Source organism: Pseudorca crassidens, chromosome 3 (genome assembly GCF_039906515.1).
Source record: "Pseudorca crassidens isolate mPseCra1 chromosome 3, mPseCra1.hap1, whole genome shotgun sequence".
NCBI classification, from domain to species: domain Eukaryota; kingdom Metazoa; phylum Chordata; class Mammalia; order Artiodactyla; family Delphinidae; genus Pseudorca; species Pseudorca crassidens.
Genome location: NC_090298.1, coordinates 137,662,482 through 137,682,219, shown reverse-complemented (window position 1 = coordinate 137,682,219; position 19,738 = coordinate 137,662,482). Strand labels below are relative to the sequence as shown.

General features: G+C 43.6%; 1 protein-coding gene across 6 annotated transcripts; it reads left to right on the top strand.

Annotated features, from left to right (window-relative positions):
- The first annotated feature begins 1,556 nt into the window (after positions 1–1,556).
- On the top strand, positions 1,557–19,718 carry MRNIP (MRN complex interacting protein). 6 transcript variants are annotated; one of them, XM_067732592.1, is made up of 8 exons: positions 1,563–2,153; positions 4,203–4,262; positions 10,192–10,280; positions 14,466–14,541; positions 15,804–15,958; positions 17,263–17,350; positions 17,493–17,726; positions 19,073–19,718. In XM_067732592.1, the coding sequence occupies exons 1-8, from the start codon at positions 2,088–2,090 to the stop codon at positions 19,547–19,549; spliced, it is 1,245 nt and encodes a 414-aa protein (XP_067588693.1). In that variant the 5' UTR covers positions 1,563–2,087; the 3' UTR covers positions 19,550–19,718. The 6 variants fall into 6 exon arrangements, with proteins under 6 accessions (XP_067588696.1, XP_067588698.1, XP_067588693.1 ...); XM_067732594.1 differs by having other exon boundaries at positions 1,568–2,153; positions 17,625–17,726; XM_067732595.1 differs by lacking the exons at positions 10,192–10,280; positions 14,466–14,541 and having other exon boundaries at positions 1,557–2,153.
- The last annotated feature ends 20 nt before the right edge of the window (positions 19,719–19,738 follow it).

The following is a 19,738-nucleotide window of genomic DNA, read 5'->3' as shown; positions in this document are numbered from 1 at the left end:
CAACATAAAAGAGGACACTATCCTTTTTACGTGATAAAAGAAGGTACAAAAATGTACAATAAAATAGTACTTTCATCCATTAATTATTTAACCTCGCATGATAAAATGTTTAACAAGAGCAGTAACACTAAATAATAAATGGATAATAAAGTTTTAAATATATTTGTGTTCTGTAAGTAAACATAATTGTATATTTTAAAACTCCTTACCAAGTGATATGTTGTACCAAACCATTCAAGTCATTCTTATAATTTCCAAGAAAAAAAATACGTATATGAATTTTTAAAGGATTACAGAAAGGAGGAAAAAACAGAAAAGTAGAAAAACAATTTTTCCTTGTATTTAAGACTACTAATTATTTTGGTGTTTTTCCCCTATATTTGTCTTTTTCAAAGTTGAACTCATACCACGTGTGAAATTTTTATTCTTCTCTTTTCATTAACCACAAAACATTCTTTGTAGTTGCCAGAAGCTCAGCCACAATGAGACACGTAGAGATAAACAAAAACCACCCAAATGAGAACAGGGACCATTTATCCAGAGCTTGCTATAGAAAAGAAGTCAGCCACCATTACTTGCGTTTGGCAGAGACTAAAATGTAGTCAGAAGAGTGGGAAGGCCTGATGGTGAAAGCAAGGGAAGGCTTCAGGTGTGCTCTGATTAGAGGCTGCTAGTGGGGAAACAGCCTGGCTAACCTGAAGCAGGATGTTTTCTGTAATTGGTTTGGGGAGCATAATTGGCATTCTCTTGGTTGGTCCTGAGATGAAGTGGGGAGGTGCAAAAAGGAGGGCAACTGGCAGTCATTGCCCAAGTCCTGACTGCTGCAGAAGTTGTGGTTTGGGGGGTGATGAGGGAGTCTGGTCACTCTCTGCATATTCAGTCTCAAACATAATTTTTTAAATTAATTTGGTTTTTTCTAATATATGCTATTGTGCAAAATTTGGAAAATATTAAAAATTTTAAACCATTTATAACCCTTGCCCGTGCACATCTGGAAATAAATAATGCCTGGTTTTACCTAACTGATATCATGTACACTTTGTAACCTCCTTGCTTCCCAACAATACACATGCCAGCATTTTCACTCCAAACTCTTTGTAATGGACCTGCATAATGGTCCATTCTTTAGAATACTTATTTCCATTTTTTCCTGTTATACTTCAGTTAACACTACTGCATAAACAATAAATCTGCGTGATTCAGATTATTAAGATAGCGATAACTGCCAGATTGTTTTTTCCTTTTACCGTTCTGTCAGCATCCTTGACAGGATTGGGCGTTTTAAATTTTCTTTTAACAAGATTATTTATGTTGTCAGGCACGTGGGAATGTCTTGGCGGGCTGGCGTTAAGGTGAGGTTGGGACATGAGGGGTGCAATATTTTTCCTCTATGCCCAGACTGGGACTTGGGCTCCACCTTTTAGAGTGGGTCTTCCTCGGGACTGCAGTAAGGACTGATTTCATTTTCAACCGCCAGGCGTCTCCGTTTCCCTCTCTGAGAAGCGTAGGGTTGGTGAACTGCCTATTTTCCCAGGATTCTCGGTGCTCCGGCTCAAACGTTAACTAACCATCTCTGACCAGAGGTCCTGAAAATGCCTACCGTGGACCCCAGGGAGTGGGCCCGAGCAGGGAGGCGCCCTCCGGCTCCCTCTCCCCGACTTGAAGCAGAAGAAACTGTGCCAGCAAAGGCCGGACCCCCAGCGGTGGCTGGAGACCCAGCCCTTGCAACTTCAATCTTCCCAGGGAGCGCAGGCAGAAACGCTGGTTTAGATAGAGGCGGGAACTGCTTCGGGCTGAGACAGACAACCAGTGACCTGACGGACGCAAAGCCCAAACAACGCCCGACTCGGCAGCAGTGATACGGCCCGAGTCCTGAGGTCGCCCGGGGTCCCAGCTGACAGCCGACTAACGCTGAGCTTTCCGATGGCCCAAGTGCGCTTTAGGGGCGAAGCTCGAGTGGGCGGGAGTGCAGGGCGCACGCTCTCCAGGGGCGGTGCCTGAGGCCAGAGGGTCCCGAGCGCCTGAAGTGGGCGGAGCCAGGGCGGACAGGGTAACGCGGCGCACGCGCGGCGGCGACAGCCGTCGCAATGGCGCCTCCGCAGCAGGTTCGGGTGTTGCGGTGCTCCTGCTGCCGCCTCTTCCAGGCGCACCAGGTGGGGCCTCCTCCTCCTCAGAGCACGGGGATGGCGGGCAGGACGAGGTGGGGTCGCTGGGGGGCCAGACCGCCTCCCCCAGGCTGGGCGCCGTCTCGTGCGGTTGCGGGGTGTGTCTGGGTCCCGGACAAATGACGATGTCTGTCCTGAGAACTAGGTTTTATTGATGTCACTTCTCGATAACGTTGTTCTGGGCTTTTTTCGTTTTTTGCTTGGTGGTTGTAAGATTCGCAGAAACCAGCCAATGGTTTCTGCCGAGGCGGCCTCGTGAATTCTATCTGGCCGGTGGTCGGGCACACCAGGTTGAGGGTAGAGGATAGCCTCCTTTATGCAGAGCCTAGCCCCCAAAATGGCTCCTTCTTCATTTAAGTGCAAGGGGAATGATAGTTTTAAAAACTGAGGCACGACTGGGCACCCCTGCTGGCACTCTTTGGCTCTGCCCGTAGTGAGGGCCTCGACGCCTATTCAGAGTGTAAATAATCTCGCGCCTTTAAACAGGATAATCGAAGTTTCTAAAACGTAATGCTTCCCTGACTCAAAACGTAAAATAGGGTATGTCACTTAACCTGTTCTTTCCTGAATCACGTTCTGTCTCCCTGCTTGATGCCGTCAAGGTTGTCATTGTATCCGCTTCTGGTAGTCCCGTGCTAATCTGCTGTGCCCTGAAGAAGGGTAGCATCAAATTGCATACAAAATGTACGTTTAAAAGCCAGTAAGAGGCTGGGTATGCACCTGTAAGTTCGCTGTGACTTTGTAAGGGTCATTTTAGGGGCTTAGAAACTTTTTACTTACTTCATTTTTTTGGTTCTAGGAGTTGAGAATAAATGGGAATCATTTCCACTTTTAAATTATTATATATATAATGTAGTTCGTGTTCTCATGGTCATTTTCAACTCTGAAAAGTGATTTGAAGCCAAGTGGGAAAAGAGGGTTAACAGTTTAATTCCAAGTCGGCTGTGTATCAGGCAGTTTCACACATCTCATTTAATTTCAACAGCTTCTGAATTCTGTATCTTCATTCCCCAGAGCTAGCCAGTTACTGTGTGTCCTTCCAGAGCTTTTATTATTTTTTTAATGCATTTCTTACTTGCATATGTACCTGTAGAAGAGACACAGTATTTTTATGGTGTTTGAAGGTAGATGCTGAGAAGTAGAATCTTAGGATATACCCACTTAAATTTGTAGTAGATGCTGCTTGTCCTCCTTAGAATCCTTTTAGGTACTTCCCCAAAAGCCCTGATGGTTTTTGTATTAGGATCATATTAATCATGTTAATTTTTATGAATCAACCGAGACATCTTTGTGATGTTAAGCATGGCATTTCATTCCATCTCTTAAAACAGTTTTGGTGCCCCTTGATAACATTTTCTTTGTTGCCTTTACAAATGGATTTATTTCTTTAATTATCTCTTCTAAGTAGATGTTTGCTTATAAGCTATATTAATTTTTGAAGATATATTAATTTTCTGCCTAGCCCCTATATTAGATTGTCTTACTGGTTTTAGCAGTTTTTCATTTAGTTATCTTGAGTTTTAAAGAAATAAATCATATCATCCATAAATAAGGATAGTTTTTTTTTTCTTTCCATTTTCATACCTCTTGCTATGTTCTCTTTTCCAATTCCATCAGTTAGTACATCCAGAAAAAAATGGTAAATAATAGTGCAGATCCTTGACTTGTTCTTGACTTTCATGGGAATGCTGGTGGTGATTCTGCAGCTTTAGAGCTAGATGTAAGGCATTTTATTATGTTAAGAGAGAATCCATCTAGTCAGATTTATCAAGAATTGAAATGTCATGGAATTTTTTTTGAGAATCACATATAGTAGAGATCTAATTTGATTTCGTTTCATATGGATAGCCAGTTTTCCAGAAGCGCTTATTAAATAGTCTCTTCTTTTTTCACCTTTATAATATACTAAATTTTCATACATGTGTTGGTTTGTTTCTGGACTCTTTATTCTTTTCCACTGATCTCTTTATTATTCCTGATCTAGTTCCACCTGTTTCAAATAATTACTTTAGCTATAATTCTGAAATTTCATTGTAGGTGAAAAAGAGTCTCAAATGGACATGCAAAGCTTGTGGAGAGAAGCAGTCATTTTTGCGGGTGAGTCCCAAGCAGCAAAGTGTCTAATACCCATACCAGGAAGCAGGTGGGACCCAGCCCTGCAGAAACATATTTCTCATGGAACCCAGTGTTCCATTATTGGCTCAAGTTCATTGGATATAGCGCTCCTGCTCCCTAAGATCATCTTCCTTCAGGAAGCAAAATGAATGGAGCAGTGCCTGGAAAGTTACCTTCCTTTTTTTATTCAGTCAGTAAGTATTTACTGAGTAACTTCTGTATGCAGGCATGGGACACAATGGAAGGTAAGACCATGTTGTTAATTGCCTTCACCGATCTGCTGTTGTGGAACAGGATGAGAAACTAAAACACACACATGTAATTTAAAACTAGACTGAGCAAAATGAGAGGAAAGTACAGGGGTCTGTAAGAAGATAACTGAGTAATCAGACCTAACTGGGGATGGGCAGACAGCTGTTGGTAGATGCAGGGGTGTGAGAGGGGGCAGGCAGGTTGTGAAGGTAGTCAGGAGATGAAAGAGCATGTGGACTGAGGGGAGCATGTTGTAAATGCTCTTATTAGCCCAGTTTTTTCACCCAGCATCACAGTTCTTTTCAAGTCCATACCTACCGACCCACTTGATCTCTAATATCACAGGGTCCTCATTGAGCCCCTTGTTCACCTGCTCCAGCCCTTGATGCCACCTCTCCAGCCTCATCTCATCATTCTCCTCCTTCAGCCATAGGGGCTTTTCCTTCTGACCTTGAAACAATCCAAATCTGCTTCCCTCTTAGGGCCTTTGTGCTCATTGTTGGGGCTTCCCCTAGTTAATCTCATTACCCTGATCAGAAATATAGGCAAGTATGTTTATGTGAGTATTGTCCATCTGAGACTGTAAATTCTATGGGAAGAGAGGGTTTGCCTATTTTACTTATATACCCTTTTTAAAAAAATTGAAGTATAGTTGATTTACAATATTATGTTAGTATCAGGTGTATAGCAAAGTGATTCAGTTATACATATTTTTTTTCTTATTTTCCATTATAGTTTATTATAAGAAATTGAATGTAGTTCCCTGTGCTATACAGTAAATCCTTGTTGTTAATCTATTTTATATAGTGTGTATCTGTTAATCCCATACTCCTAATTTATTCCTCTCTCCCTCTTCCCCTTTTGGTAACCATAAGTTTATTTTCTATGTCTGTGTGTTTCTTTCTGTTTTGTAAATAAATTCACTTGTATTATTTTTTTAGATTCCACATATAAGTGATATCATATAATATTTGTCTTTGTCTGACTTGCTTCACTTAATACGATACACTCTGGGTCCATCCTTGTTGTTGCAAATGGCAATTATTTCATTCTTTTTTATGACTAATATTCCATTATATATATGTGTGTGTGTGTGTGTGTGTGTGTATACACACACACACATACATACACCCCATATCTTGTTTATCCACTCATCTGTTGATGGACAGTTATATACCCTTTTTTGTATGTTTTGCTGATGTACTCTTGGCACCTAGCACAGTGCCTGTCACATAGTCAGTGCTTGCTCAAGTAATGTTTGTTGAATGAGTTAAGTGACAAACCCCACACTGATGGGCATTTAGGTTGATTTTAGTTTTCATTGTTATGAACAACTTTGCAATGAAGCTTCTTACAAATACCTCTTTCTTCACTTGACCAATTATTTCCTTAGGACGAATTCCTAGAAGTTAAATCAGAGGAATTCTTTTGACCAAGGTTCTTTTAGTTGCAAATAATAGGAAAAAAACACTTCAGCAAAATTTAAAATGTACTGGCAAGGTAATGGGGTATCTTGGGGGGATCCAAGGAAGAAGCTTCATTCTTGACCCCTTGAAGAACCAACCCCAAGAACTGAAAAGCTGCCAACAACACAAGCATCATCTTTTCCCTCCCTTCTCCTCCCTTCACCCAGTTTCTCCCTATACCTTCCTCCCTCTCTCCCTATCTCCTCTCCTTCCCTTCCTCTCTGTTCCCAGTTCAAAGTAACATACTCCACTCACAGACCACAGAATCTCATTTCAAACCAACTGGAATAGCTGAGTCCCAATTATAAACTCCTGGGAGAAACAATCTGGTTGACCTGTTGATTCAGATGTCCATCACTAGTCCAGTCAGTTGGGATGGGTGGGAGTGGGGACAATTTGGTCATCTGTCAGTAAGTGTAGCTGCTGAGGCCTACCTTGAGATTGGGTCTCAGAAGGCAGGGGCTGGCTCATAGCTAGTGACTTCTGCTTGTTTTAGATGTCAGCATGTATTTCTGAATTCCTGAGGAAGCTTTGCCTTCCTCTCAGCACCCCCATGCTTGTGCAGTGGTATATGGCTTATGACTGACTAGGCCACAGTAATGAACAGACACCAAAATTGTGGTGGCTTAACGCAATAGAAGTTGTTTCTCTTGCTCTTGTAACACTCCTGGGAGAGATTGAGATCAACAGGACAGCTGTCCTTGGTATGGTCATCCGGGGACTGAGGCACCTGTAATCTTGAGGTTCTGTTATTCCCTGAGGCTTGTCTCCCACTGCCTCTTGCCCCGCAAAGGAGCAAGATCAGGGAGGAGCTACCCAGGAAGGATCTGGAAGTGGCTTACATTCCACTGGGAAGAATCTAGTCTCATGGCCACACCTGACTGCAAGGAAGACTGGAAAACGTAGTCTAGTCTGCTCCCAGATGAGGGGAGAATGCATTTCAGTATTCAGGCAGCAGTCTCTGCTATGCAGGAGAGCATGCACCCTACCAGTTATGCCAGATATAAGTTGTCAGTCATTTTAGAATTTTGTTTTTCAATTTATTGTGTGGACGTATAGTTGAGTTACAATGTTGTGCTAATTTCTGTTGCACAGCAAAGTGATTCAGTTTTTTATTTACATATATGTGTGTGTGTATATATATACACACACACACACACACATCCTTTTTCATATTTTTTTCCATTATGGTTTATCACAGAATATTGAATGTAGTTCCCTATGCTATACAGTAGGGCCTTGTTGTTAATCCATTCTATATATAATAGTTTGCATCGCTAATCCCAAACTCCCAATCCATCCCTCCCCCAGCCCACTCCCTCTTGGCAACCATAAATCAGTTATCAGTCTTTTTAAACTTTGCCTTTCCCCTCTCCAGTTCCTTTCCTCCCATTCTCACTTGAACTTTCCCCAGACGGGATTTCACTCCCCACCAGTCCGCTAAAATTGCTCATGTCAAAGTCAGCAGTGGTCTCTATGTTGCTAAAAATAATGGTTGGTTCTCAGTCCTCAAGTGACTTGACTTATTGGTGGCATTTGTCAGAGTTTGTCACTTCCTCCTCCTTGAAGCATTGTCTTCACTTGGACTTCTAGTCATCCTGCTCCTGGTTTTCCTCCTGTCTTCCTAGCTGGTTTCAATCCTCTTTGCTAGTTTTTTCCCATCTCCTCATCTTCTAAACCTTAGAGTGCTCTGGCACTCAGTTTTTGGACCTCTTGTCTAGCTACACTCATTCCCTTGGTCGTCTGAGATGAGACAATCTGACAATTCTCAAATGTCCATCTCAGACCCCAGACCTGCCCCTGAACTTGTGTATGCTTCCAACCAACCGCTCTCCTGGATATCTAAGAGGCATCCCAAACCTGTATCCCAAAACGAAGCCCTCACCTTACCCTCACCAACCTGCTCTTCCCACAGTCATCCCCAACTCTTAAGTGCCAAGTCCCTCTTTCTAGTTGTTTGGGCTAAAAACCTTGAACTCATCCCTGACTTCTCTTTTTCTTTTACACTCTTCATCTGATCCATCAGCAAATTTTGTCAGCCCTACCTTCAGGATATACCCAGACTGTGCCCACTTGCTACCACAGTGGTCTGAGTTGCCTCAGTATTTGCTGCAACCTCCTGACTGGTCACCTGCTTCTGCCATACAGTCTTAGCACCACAGCTGCAGGGTCCTACTGAAACATATGTAAGATCATGTCAGACCTTCCAGGTTAGAGCAACATTCATGCTCCTACAGACAGGGCCAGGTTGGGGCAGGGGGCCCCTTTTCAAAAGCAGGAAAAAAAAATGCTATTAAAGGTACTAGAATATTAAGCTTTTCCTTTCTTTCATGGTCTCCTGACTTTTCCTGATGTCTTTTATTTACTGGTTTTAAAATTTACTATTTAATATCTTCCTGTGTCAAGAAAAACTAACATTTAAAATTGTGCAACACCATTTATATTGTGCAACACCAGTTATAAATGCAAAGAGCATTTAGTACATATGTGGAACATATGCAGAATAATATAAGAGCATTTGGTGTATACGTAGAATCATCAGAATTGCACAATTTGTATTTTGTAGCTCATACATGCCTACATATTTCATTCCTACCAGAACAGTGGAGATGTTGCACAAAATTAACTATTTTTACTTCACTGCTTGATACACGCACATTCTACCCATACTCTCAACCTTTAGCTCACTGATGAGTAAGGAATACTGAGAGGAAAAGGAACTGGGAAAGATGGCCCTATCTTTCACTTTTTTTTCTGTGTTATTATTTTCAGCATAGGCTATTCCAGGGAGGTAACAGGAGTAAGAAAAGATATGACACGTTTCCTTGGTTGTTCATGTTTTTTCGAATACCCTTGCCTCCTTTCTGCAACTGAAGCAAGTTCTGATTCCAGTGGAAAGCCTGGCCTCTCAGGCTGAGGTTGCCCCCCACGTACTTTTGTTGTACTTTACTTTGTGTTGCTGTAAAGAAAGTTCTAATGAGGAAAAAATAAGTAATAAATGTTCTCTTTTTGGGAAAAAAAAAAGACTTGTACACACCGTCTGAACTTGGAGTCTCACTGAACTCCCACACCTTGTGAGTTCACTGCAATTCTGTGCTCCTCAGTCATCAGGCATGCTGTATGTAAAAGCAGTGACGAGAAACAGTGGACACATTTGGTGTCCACGACTCACAAACATGCTTCATTATATCATCAGACTTCACTTACACAATACAAGTTCAATGATTATTAAGAATTTCAAGATGGAGACAGCAGAGCAGATCTCATGCCTATAAGGCTGACTCTGCCTGTAACGGGGCCTACACTCTCAAACCTCATCTCCTACCATCTTCTCCCTAGGCCATTCAGCTCCAGCCACTTGGCCTCCTCACCGTTCCTCCAAAATGCCAGGCTCAGGGTCTTTGCACTCCTTTCCGTTTCATTGCTTCTGCTGAATGTTCTTCCCCTATATATCTACATGGCTTGTTTCTGCCTATCTTCCTATTTTGTGCTCAGATGTCACCCTCTCAGTGATCCACTCCTTGACTTCTTGAACACACATATAAAATTGTCTACTGTGTCCACACTCTGCCCCACCCCGCTTCATTGCCTTACTTTCCTCAGAAGCACTTCTCACCATCTGATGGCCATATAGGTGACTTATGTGCTTATTATCTGTCTATTCTCACTACAGTGTGAGCTCCGTAATGACAGTAGTGTTTGTCCATTCCTGTATTGTGTTGTCCTTACCTAGTTCAGGGCCTGGCACATAATAGGTGCTTAATAAATATTTATTGAACAAATGAGTGACTGCTAAGTGAAAAAATGTGTCTCATCTATTTTATATTCTTTTGATTATGAGTGAGTGAGGTGTATCATTTCATATGTTTATTGGCAATTTGCATTACTTCTCTTCTGAATTTCTTATGTTCATTAACCAATTTGTGTGGGATTTTGGGTTGAGTTTAGCTTTGATATATAAAGTTCAGGGTGATGGTGGGCAGCCAGATAGACTGAAACTATTAGTCCCTGAGACTGTTAGTTTGTAAATCACTGCAGAAACAGCAATCATTGTTTGGGTTCCTGCATGGTGCTTTGGGCCTTGCGAAGTACAGTTTTATCCTCCCTGGGTTGCAGCTCTAATGGATCTATTTCTCAGCATTCTATCAACACTTTTTAAACTTGATATTTTTGTTTGTTTGTTTGTTTCTCAGGCTTACGGTGAGGGCTCTGGTGCTGACTGTAGACACCATGTCCAAAAATTAAATCTGCTGCAGGGACAGATTTCAGAGATGTCACTCAGGTATAGTAGTTTGAGGGAGGCATGGTTATCTTGCCCTGTTTTTATCTTGAGTGGATGGTGGAAGTCTATGACGGAGAAATCCCTTAGAGTTCCATGTCTTACAATATGGCAATTAGATATTGAACAATCTTCCCACTGAAATTAATTTAAAATGCCAGCCACAGTTTTTTTGGGGTTTTTTTGTTTTTTGTTTTTTTTGCGGTACGCAGGCCTCTCACTCTCGTGGCCTCTCCCGTTGCGGAGCACAGGCTCCAGACGCGCAGGCTCAGCGGCCATGGCTCACGGGCCCAGCCGCTCCGCAGCATGTGGGATCCTCCCAGACCGGGGCACAAACCTGTGTCCCCTGCATCAGCAGGCGGACTCTCAGCCACTGCGCCACCAGGGAAGCCCCCAGCCACAATATTTTAAGTGCACTGAAGAGATGACAAGAAGGTAAGTAACCATCAGAGGCCAAAAATGAAGCAAAAGCCAAAATCCAGAGAATAAGCAGCTGGGCTGCTGAGGCGATTGAAACCTGTTGCCCTTCAGCTTCCATGCATCTGGGAGGGAAGCAGGAGACAAAGACAAAGCCGAGGGTCTGTTTACTGTGGGAAGGTCCATAGGAGACCACCACATAAAGCTGAGTCCCCAAAGGACTACACCCTCAGCATTCAAATGAACTAGAAATGCACCCCCTCCATAGCAGGGACCCAGCCTGTGTTGACCTTGGCACTGACTGAAGAAGGGAAATACTGCTCCAGGATTTTATAAGCACAAGGAATCTGTCACATGGCCTTTAAGCCTTTTACACATGCTGTGTGAAAAGTCTCAAGCTGAGAACTTATTTTTAAATTGTCCCAGGAACAGAGGTAAATGCAGCTCCTTTTTGGAGCAATACATCTTCAACCCAGGTATCAAAGAATTCCTACATATAAAGTTCCAAGGAGCATATACCCAAAGTTAAAAATCATTTAACTTAAGGAAGTATGTCACCATGAGCAAAAGACAGCAGAAATGACAGAAAAGTCAGACCCAAAAAGAGTTCAGAATACATAATATTTCATGTTTAATATATTTAATGAAATTAAAAGAGGGGGGTTGCTAATATGAGGAGCAAGAGACTTTAAAAAATAACTAGTTTTTTAAAAAAACCAAAAAGTTTGTAGAAATGAAAAGTATAGTCATTGAAATTAAAAGTTTAGTGGACCATTAAACAGATCAAGTGCAACTGAAGAGAGAATTAGTGAAATGGAAGACCAATCTGAAGAAATTAATCAACAGTGCAGCAGAGAAAGACAAAAAGGTGGAAAATATAAGTTCAGAGACATGAAGGATACAGAGAAGAGTTCCAGCAGGAGATAATAAAGAGAAGGGGACAAAGGCAATATTTGCAGGGAAATGAACAGAACATTTTCCAGAATCAAAGGGCTTACATTCTTAGATTAAGGAAACACAGTAAATCCCAAACTAGATGAAAACATTGTGTATGTAGGAAATCCTAATGAGCCTATCTATACAAAAGCTACTAGAACTAATAAGTTAATTTAGTAAGATCACAAGGATACATGGTCAACATACAAAACTAAATTTTATTTTTATATAAATGCAGTGAACAGTTGGAAAATAATTTTAAAAATCAAATACCATTTATAATACCATCAAAAAATAAAGGGGCTTCCCTGGTGGCGCAGTGGTTGAGAGTCCACCTGCCAATGCAGGGGACACAGGTTCGTGCCCCGGTCCAGGAAGATCCCACATGCCGCGGAGCGGCTGGGCCCGTGAGCCATGGCCGCTGAGCCTGCACGTCCGGAGCCTATGCTCCGCAATGGGAGAGGCCACAACAGTGAGAGGCCCGCATACCGCAAAAGAAATAAAAAATAAAAAAATAATAAAATGAAATAAAATACATAGGGATAAACATAACCCAAAAATGTGCAAGAAATTTTCAGTAAAAACGATAAAACATTGCTGAGAGAAATTAAAGAAGATGTAAATGAAAAAATATGACACGTTCATGGATTGGAAAACTCAATATTGTTAAGATGTCAGTTCATCCTAAATTGATCTGTAGAGTCTGCCATTAGGTTCCAATCAAAATTCCAGCAGTTTTGTTTTTTTTTTAAGAAATTGACAAACTGATCCTAAGATTTATATAGAAATGCAATTGCCAAAACAATGCTGATAAAGAACAAAACTGGAGGACTTCTACAGCCTGATTTCAAGATTCACTATAACACTATAGCAATCAAGATGATAGTGTGATTTTGGTGAAAGACTAGATATATAGATAACATCAGAAGGCAAATGAAGGGACTTCCCTGGTGGTCCAGTGGTAAAGAATCCGCCTTATGCAGGGGACATGGGTTCGATCCCTGGTCAGGGAACTAAGATCCCACATGCCGTGGGACAGCTGAGCCTGTGCACCACAACTACTGAGCTCACACGTCTCAACTAGAGAGCCTGTGTGCTGCAAACTACAGAACCCACATGCCCTTGAACCCGCACACCACAGCTAGAGAAGAGAAAACACGCACACCACAACTAGAGAGAAGCCCACGTGCCACAACTGAGACCCGACACAGCCAAAAATAAATAAATAGATTCAATGAAGGATGAAAAAAAAGGCAAGTGAATAAACAAATAGTGGTATTTCCATACAATAGAATACTACTCAGCAACAAAAACAACATGGGCAAACCTCAAAAACATTGCTAAGTGAAAGAAATCAGACACAAAAGACCACATACTATAGGGATGAGTGGTATTCTGGGGAGGGGGAATCACCTACAAAGGCATATAAGGGAACCTTGGGGTGATGACAATTTTCTATATCTTGCTAATTATATCTCAGTAAATTATTTTTCTATATCTTGATGGGAGTAATAGATTCAAAGATAAAATTTACCAAACTCATCTAATTGTACACTTAAATTGTTACATTTTAGTGTATATTAATTATAAATTATACCTCAATAAGTTAATTTTAAAAGACAAAAAAAATCTGCCCTTAGACACAACAACATAATGAAATTGCAGAACATGGAAGATAAAGGGAAGAGTTGAAAAGTAGCTGGAGAGAAGAGAGATCCCCTACACAAGAACAGTAGACACCCAGCTTCTCAGGGGTAACATAGAAGCGAGAAGACAGACCATTAACCTTCATATTGCTTAGAGATGTTCTGGAGTTGATGGAGTTGAGTTCCTGAATCATAGTACGGTGAGCAGAGTTCTGGCTAGTAGCTGGTAGGACACTGCTCAACTGGACATTGGAGTATTGACCATGTGGCACAGTAGGCAGTTCATATGCGTGATCTTATTTCATCTTCCTCATCACCCTGTGAGGATAATTGGCTTCTGTTTACAGAGGAAGAAACTGAAGTAGAGGTGCCCACATTTGGTAGAGTTGGGGTTCTCATTGTAGTTCTCTAGAGAGAGCTCCAATCTGATCGTGTGATGTAACAACCCTGTCTGACATGGGTGGATGTGGCTTTGGCGCTAACCTTCAGTCCTTGCACTATGAATGTTTTCACTGGCCATCCAGCCCTACTCGAGGCTGCAAAGGTTCCAGCTGCTCACTCTGCTTTATGTGGCAAAAGAGCCCTGCTGTCCCTGGGAGGCTGGATGAAGTCACTATGACACATCAAGCTCAGTAAAATGCCGCCTTTTTTAGTGGTTGAGATATAATACAACTGTAAAGACACTCATATGACCCTATGCAATGGGGACATCTCCATTGCTAATGGGAGGGACTCTGTGCTATCAGAGTTCAGCTGACATTAGTCTCTGTGTTCAGGCACTGAGCAGGGCACATGCACACGTATTGTCTTATTTATCTTCACAGTGACCCTTGCAATATTATCCCCATTTGTAAATAAGGAAACTGGGATACAGTGATATACCCAGAATCACAGTCAGTGACAGCCAGTCATTGGCAAAGCCATGATGCAAACTCTGGTCCTCTGGGTTAAGAGTGCCACTTCTGCCCTGTGTCACTTTTCTTCTTGCTCCAAGTAACAGATGGTCCCTCTGCCTGCTGAACTGCTGGAAGATTACCAAATCACATCAAAACAACAGAGATAAGTTCTAAGTTCCCCTAAACAGGCTTTGATATCAACATCAAGTTCGTGCATCTTGCTGTTCCCATCTTCATTGTCCTTCATCTTCCTGGTCATTTTACAAAAGACAACTGTACAATCTTTCCCTAAGGTCTCTGGAAGAATCCATAAATGCCGATGAGGAGGAAAATGCACGTCCTCGGCAGGCTGTGCCTGCAATCCTGCAGGTAAGCCAGCAGCACCATCTCGGCCCAGATGCCTGAGCCGGCTCTGTCACAGAGGGGGGTTCCATTTATTCATTCATTCTTCATTTCTTCAGCAGACGCTTGTTGATGTTACCGAATGATGAGCACTTGGCTTAAAGCTACAGGGAACTCAAAAATGAATAAACCTGTCCCTTTCACATGTGTGGAGGCAGCAGTGTAAAATAATTACAATACTGTGAAAAGAGCTTTTTCTTCTGGCTGCTTGGTGAATTCTTCTGAACTTAGCTTGAACTTCACCTCCTTGTGCTTCTCCCCTTGTCCCACAGCACTCTCAGCACACTTGTGGTAGGGAAGGCATGCTGTTGTAAAGTGCCTGGGTTTCCATGTTCCCTTTCTCCAGACTGAGACCCACAGCAGGGCTCACATCCAGTTGTTCATTCCCAGGGCCTGGTTAAAGTAGGTACTCAAACAGTGTTTGGATGGGCAGTGCATGTAAGAGCTTGAGTGACTGGGTAGGTGACGCCATTGGTACATCCAAGATGCCATGGGTACGTGGAACACTGTGTCCTGCCAGGGACGGGGGGAGTGGGAACAACTGACAGGCTCCCTGGCAGAGGCCCACCTCTGCTCACAGAATCACACTGGCAACGCCCGCTTTCCAGGTGCTCTTCATATTTTTATTATATCAATAAATAGGGGAGATGCTCGTAAGCACACTAACACATCAGCTCTTGCATATTTGGGTCTATACTTCCAGTTTCTTTACTTACAGACTTAATCTTTCATCATTCCTTCTGTAAGAAACACTTGTTTGCATCCTGGAATTTTCACTTACATCATATCTTGTATGTTGCTATATAGCTTTCAATTCTTTTCATTTCTAAAAAGTACCTACAGAATATAGTGGATATGGCAATATTTATTCCCTTCTTATTGGGCATTTAGGATGTTCGCAAACTTTTTCTACTGTAAATATTTGCTATTATTTGTAACACTTTGAACATCTTTATGCCTTTGTCTTCATTTGTAACTACTGGGCCAGGGAGTGTGGACATTTGCAAAGTTCTTGGTAAAGTTCTTGTGACCTGCAGCTTTCCCAAAGTGTGTGCCAGTGTGCTCCAGTCAAGATATCTGTCTCCCATTACCTTCCAATCAAATTCCTTTGCTGGTGACGGTGTAGACATGGGTCCTGAGGCCCTTAGGCCTCAGAGTTGCACTGGAGATTTTCAGTAAAGGTGTCTGCTTTCCAACTCTGAGAATAAACTTACTTCCCAATCCTGTAGGAAAAACTCCAGCCCTCAAAGAACCGCTGGCTGAAGTATCTGGAAAGGGACTCCAAAGAACAGCTGGAAGAAGGAGGAGTGTGTTTCATCAGACAGCCCTCATCCAAGAGAGAGAAGCCAGACCCTCCCTTCAGTACAGGCCTGCCTAGAAAAAGGTGCCAAGCTAGTACCTAATCCAGCCCTCACCCATGCCCACCTTGCTGACCTACGGTTGGGGGTACTGACGAGCAGCTTCCTGTGGTCAGCAGGAAGCCTGAGGGATGTAAGCCAGCAGGCGCCATCACCGCAGGCCCTCTGGCATGGCCAGGTACCAGGTGCAGCCAGTGCAGAGGTGAGGGCTAGGCAGGATTCCAGTGGGGGTGCCTTTTATGATGCTCACTTAATTCTGAACTTTTAGACTGCACTGACCTCAGGGAAGAACTTAAGGGCAAGGTTGAGAAAGTGAAGTGGGGCCAGAGAAGCCGACAGGCCTGGGAACCTTTAGCTAAGAGCAGGAAAGACCTGACTTTCATGGGTCTCTTCTCCAGTCTTAATCTGCATTTCAGTGAGCTTTCTTTTTTTTTTTTTTTTTTTTTTTAAAGATTTATTTATTTATTTTTGGCTGCATCGGGTCTTGGTTGCAGCACTCGGGATCTTCACTGAGGCATGCAGGATCTTTCATTGTGGCACCCGGGCCCTTCATTGTGGTGCACAGGCTTCTCTCTAGTTGTGGCATGTGGGTTTTCTCTTCTTTATTTGCAGCATGCAGGTTTTCTCTCTGTAGTTGTGGCGCGCAGGCTCCAGGGTGTGTGGTCTCTGTAGTTGTGGCGTGCGGGTTCCAGAGTGCATGGGCTCTGTAGTTTGCGGCGTGTGAGCTCAGTACTTGTGGCGTGCGGGCCTACTTGCCCCATGGCACATGGGGTCCTAATTCCCGTGTCCCCTGCATTGGAAGGCGGATTCTTTACCACTGGACCACCAAGGAAGTACCTCAGTGAGTTTTCTGAGAGACTGCCTCATCTAGATTAGGATGGCTCTTCTAGGGCAGATGCTATTGGGAGGTAGATTCCAGTTCAGAATAAGAACTTTCTAGCAACTACAAGGTATAGAGCAGAGAAATGGACTGCCTTAGATGTCATTAGACAACCTGTTGTTGGCAGTGGGACAGAAGCTGAGCAGCCAGTTGGGAAGCTATAAGGGATGGCAAGGTCCCTACCTGTGCTAGGTGTCAGACCAGGTGACCACCAAGTCAGACTAAGGGTCACTGTTCAATGGTAGAACTGGGTTCTTTTTTTTTTTAATTTTTATTGAAATATAGTTGATTTACAATGTTGTGTTAGTTTCAGGTGTACAGCAAAGTGATTCCGTTTATATATATATATATATATAGAGAGAGAGAGAGAGAGAGAGAGAGAGAGAGAGATTCTTTTCCATTGTAATTACAAGAAAGACTGGATTCTTGACAGCACTTTTCCTCTGCCAGGAAATGGAGCCAGAGCACAGTCCAGCCTCCATGCAGCCCTAATATCCAGGACTCCAGAAACTGTGAGGTCACCTTGAAGTCCCTGAAGGTCAGTGATTGAGGACAGTGTCCCAGTGGCCATTGAGCAGACACAGGATTTTTAAATTGTTTTGTGGACAATTAAAGTATCACACTTACATCCCGTAAAAGCCCAACTTCCCACATGGGTGTCTTGTTTTCTGTGTCTTAAGCCAACTCCTTTCTCTGGCCTGCACTGTTTCCCTGCCACGCTCCTCCTGTCACTGATGTTAACTCGGGGTCAAAAGGGCAGCTTGATGCCTTGGAGGCAATCAAGGTTGACCAGTAGGGCTTTTCTGCATCAGGACCGTTCCCTTCATTCTGCATGGAGTACCGGGTCTTTGTCAGACTGTTCAGCTTGGGACCTGCCCTGGGTTTCTGAGGAACTGTCACCTTCATTTATCCAGGTGAGTTCTTGTGCATTTGAGGCACTCTCTCACCTAGGACCTGCTCTTGTTCCTGATGCGTCAAACCTAGACCTTCCAGGCCGCAGAATGCAGGTTTTGCTTTATGCCACAGGCACCCAGGCAGAGGAACTCTGCCAGGCATTTGTCACTGCCATGCCCCAACATAGGCCAGGGTCGTCCTGGCCAGCTTCAGACAGTAGTGGAGAGTGCCCGTCCAAAGCCAAGAGGCAGTGATCAAACTCTGGTGTTGCTACTAACTAGCTATGTGACCCCCAGGTAAGGATGTGGCCCTGAATCTCTAAATTATAATGAGTGTGACAGTTACTGATGTACCAGTCCCAGGGCTAAACATATTTTATGCACTAATTCTTACCACAAGCCTGTTTTGTTTTGAAGGTGAGGAACTAAGACTGGTGAAGGTTCAGTTGAGGTCACAGCAAATCAGTGGCAGAGCTGGCAGTCTCGAATCACTAACAACTGCCCACAGAGCCTCTTCCATACTGCCTGGGGGTGGTGATGCAGGGTCCCTCCTGTCATTGCTTGCAAATTCCTTTGTAGGCAGTGAAATCCAATTTTTTCTCTTTTTTTGAATTTTAGAATTTTTTTATACATCAGGTTCTTATTAGTCATCCATTTTATACACATCAGTGTATAAATGTCAATCCCAATCGCCCAATTCATCACACCACCACCCCACCCCCCGCCACTTTCCCCACTTGGTGTCTATACATTTGTTCTCTACATCTGTGTCTCTGTTTCTGCCCTGCAAACCGGTTCATCTGTACCATTTTTCTAGGAGTGAAACCCAATTTTCAATGCATCCTCGTTTTCTGAGGTAGAAGGGAGAAGCCAGGCCTCTGTCACTGTCATGTCCCCTGGGGTATTCTGTGCAGCCACTTGTACAGCTTCAAAACCCTGAACATCGTTCTAGAGAGACCTTCCCAGCTGCCTGGCAATAAGCACATGGTCTTTCCAGGTGGTCTCTAGGGCCCTTCCTGCTTGCACCCCTCAGGCACTCCCTCACCTGATGCTAAGGTCCCCATGACATACCCTGATTATAGGAGAACATCTTCCTTTTTTGGGAAGCCTGGTCATGGAATTTGGCAGAGGATTTGGAGTGACGGAGAGGGCATTTATTTGCTGTGCTTTGCTAAACCTCAAAATCAAGACATGTCCCTAGCCTGCCAGGCTACAGAATAGTAGACAGCACAGAGCAGAAAGTGTCAGCACCCAGAGGTACAGTCAAGGACTAGTACAGGCACAGGACCTCCTCTCCTTGTCCCTTGAGCCTGCTGGGCATTCTTCTGAATGGAGAACATGGCCATCATCTTGTGTTTCCACCTCAGGACCACACTGGCCTGACAGGGAAGGTCAAAGAAGGAAGCAGTCGTGAGGACTGGGACACCAGGGAGCTCGTCGTTCCTCCGGGGGAACCACCGTGTCCTGCCCAGCAGGTCAGGACCGTGTCTCCTAAGTGGGAACAATTTCTTCCGCCACTTGGAAACAGCTCACATTTGGACACGGAGCCCCTGACCCCCCTGCAAAGAGGCCCCAGGCCAGCTCGAGCAGCACGGACTGAGCAGGGGACCCCCAGGACCCAGACCCCAAGGGAAGGCCTCTGCAGGACCCTTGGTGCACTCCAGCTTCCTCAGGCTACACACACTCCCACGCCTGGGCCCAAGAGGCTCTGCGGAAAGACCCCCGAGCAGTCAGGCCCTTGGGCAGAGGGTGGGGCCTTGGTCAAAGGGATGCAGGAGCCTTCTTCACTCCTGCGACTATATGACCTCTTTAAAACCGGAGAGGACTTTGATGACCATCTGTGAATTGAAACTAATGTGTTACTAATGTAGACATATTTGTTAAGTGAGCCCTTCTCCACTTGATCTCTGTGCCACTGGAAACAGGGCTCCCCAAGTTTCTTTTAAATAGTAGGACTAAGGATGACTTATGGGAACTACCAAGAACCAACAATAAACATGACTATCAAACAGATCATCTCTCATCTCACCATC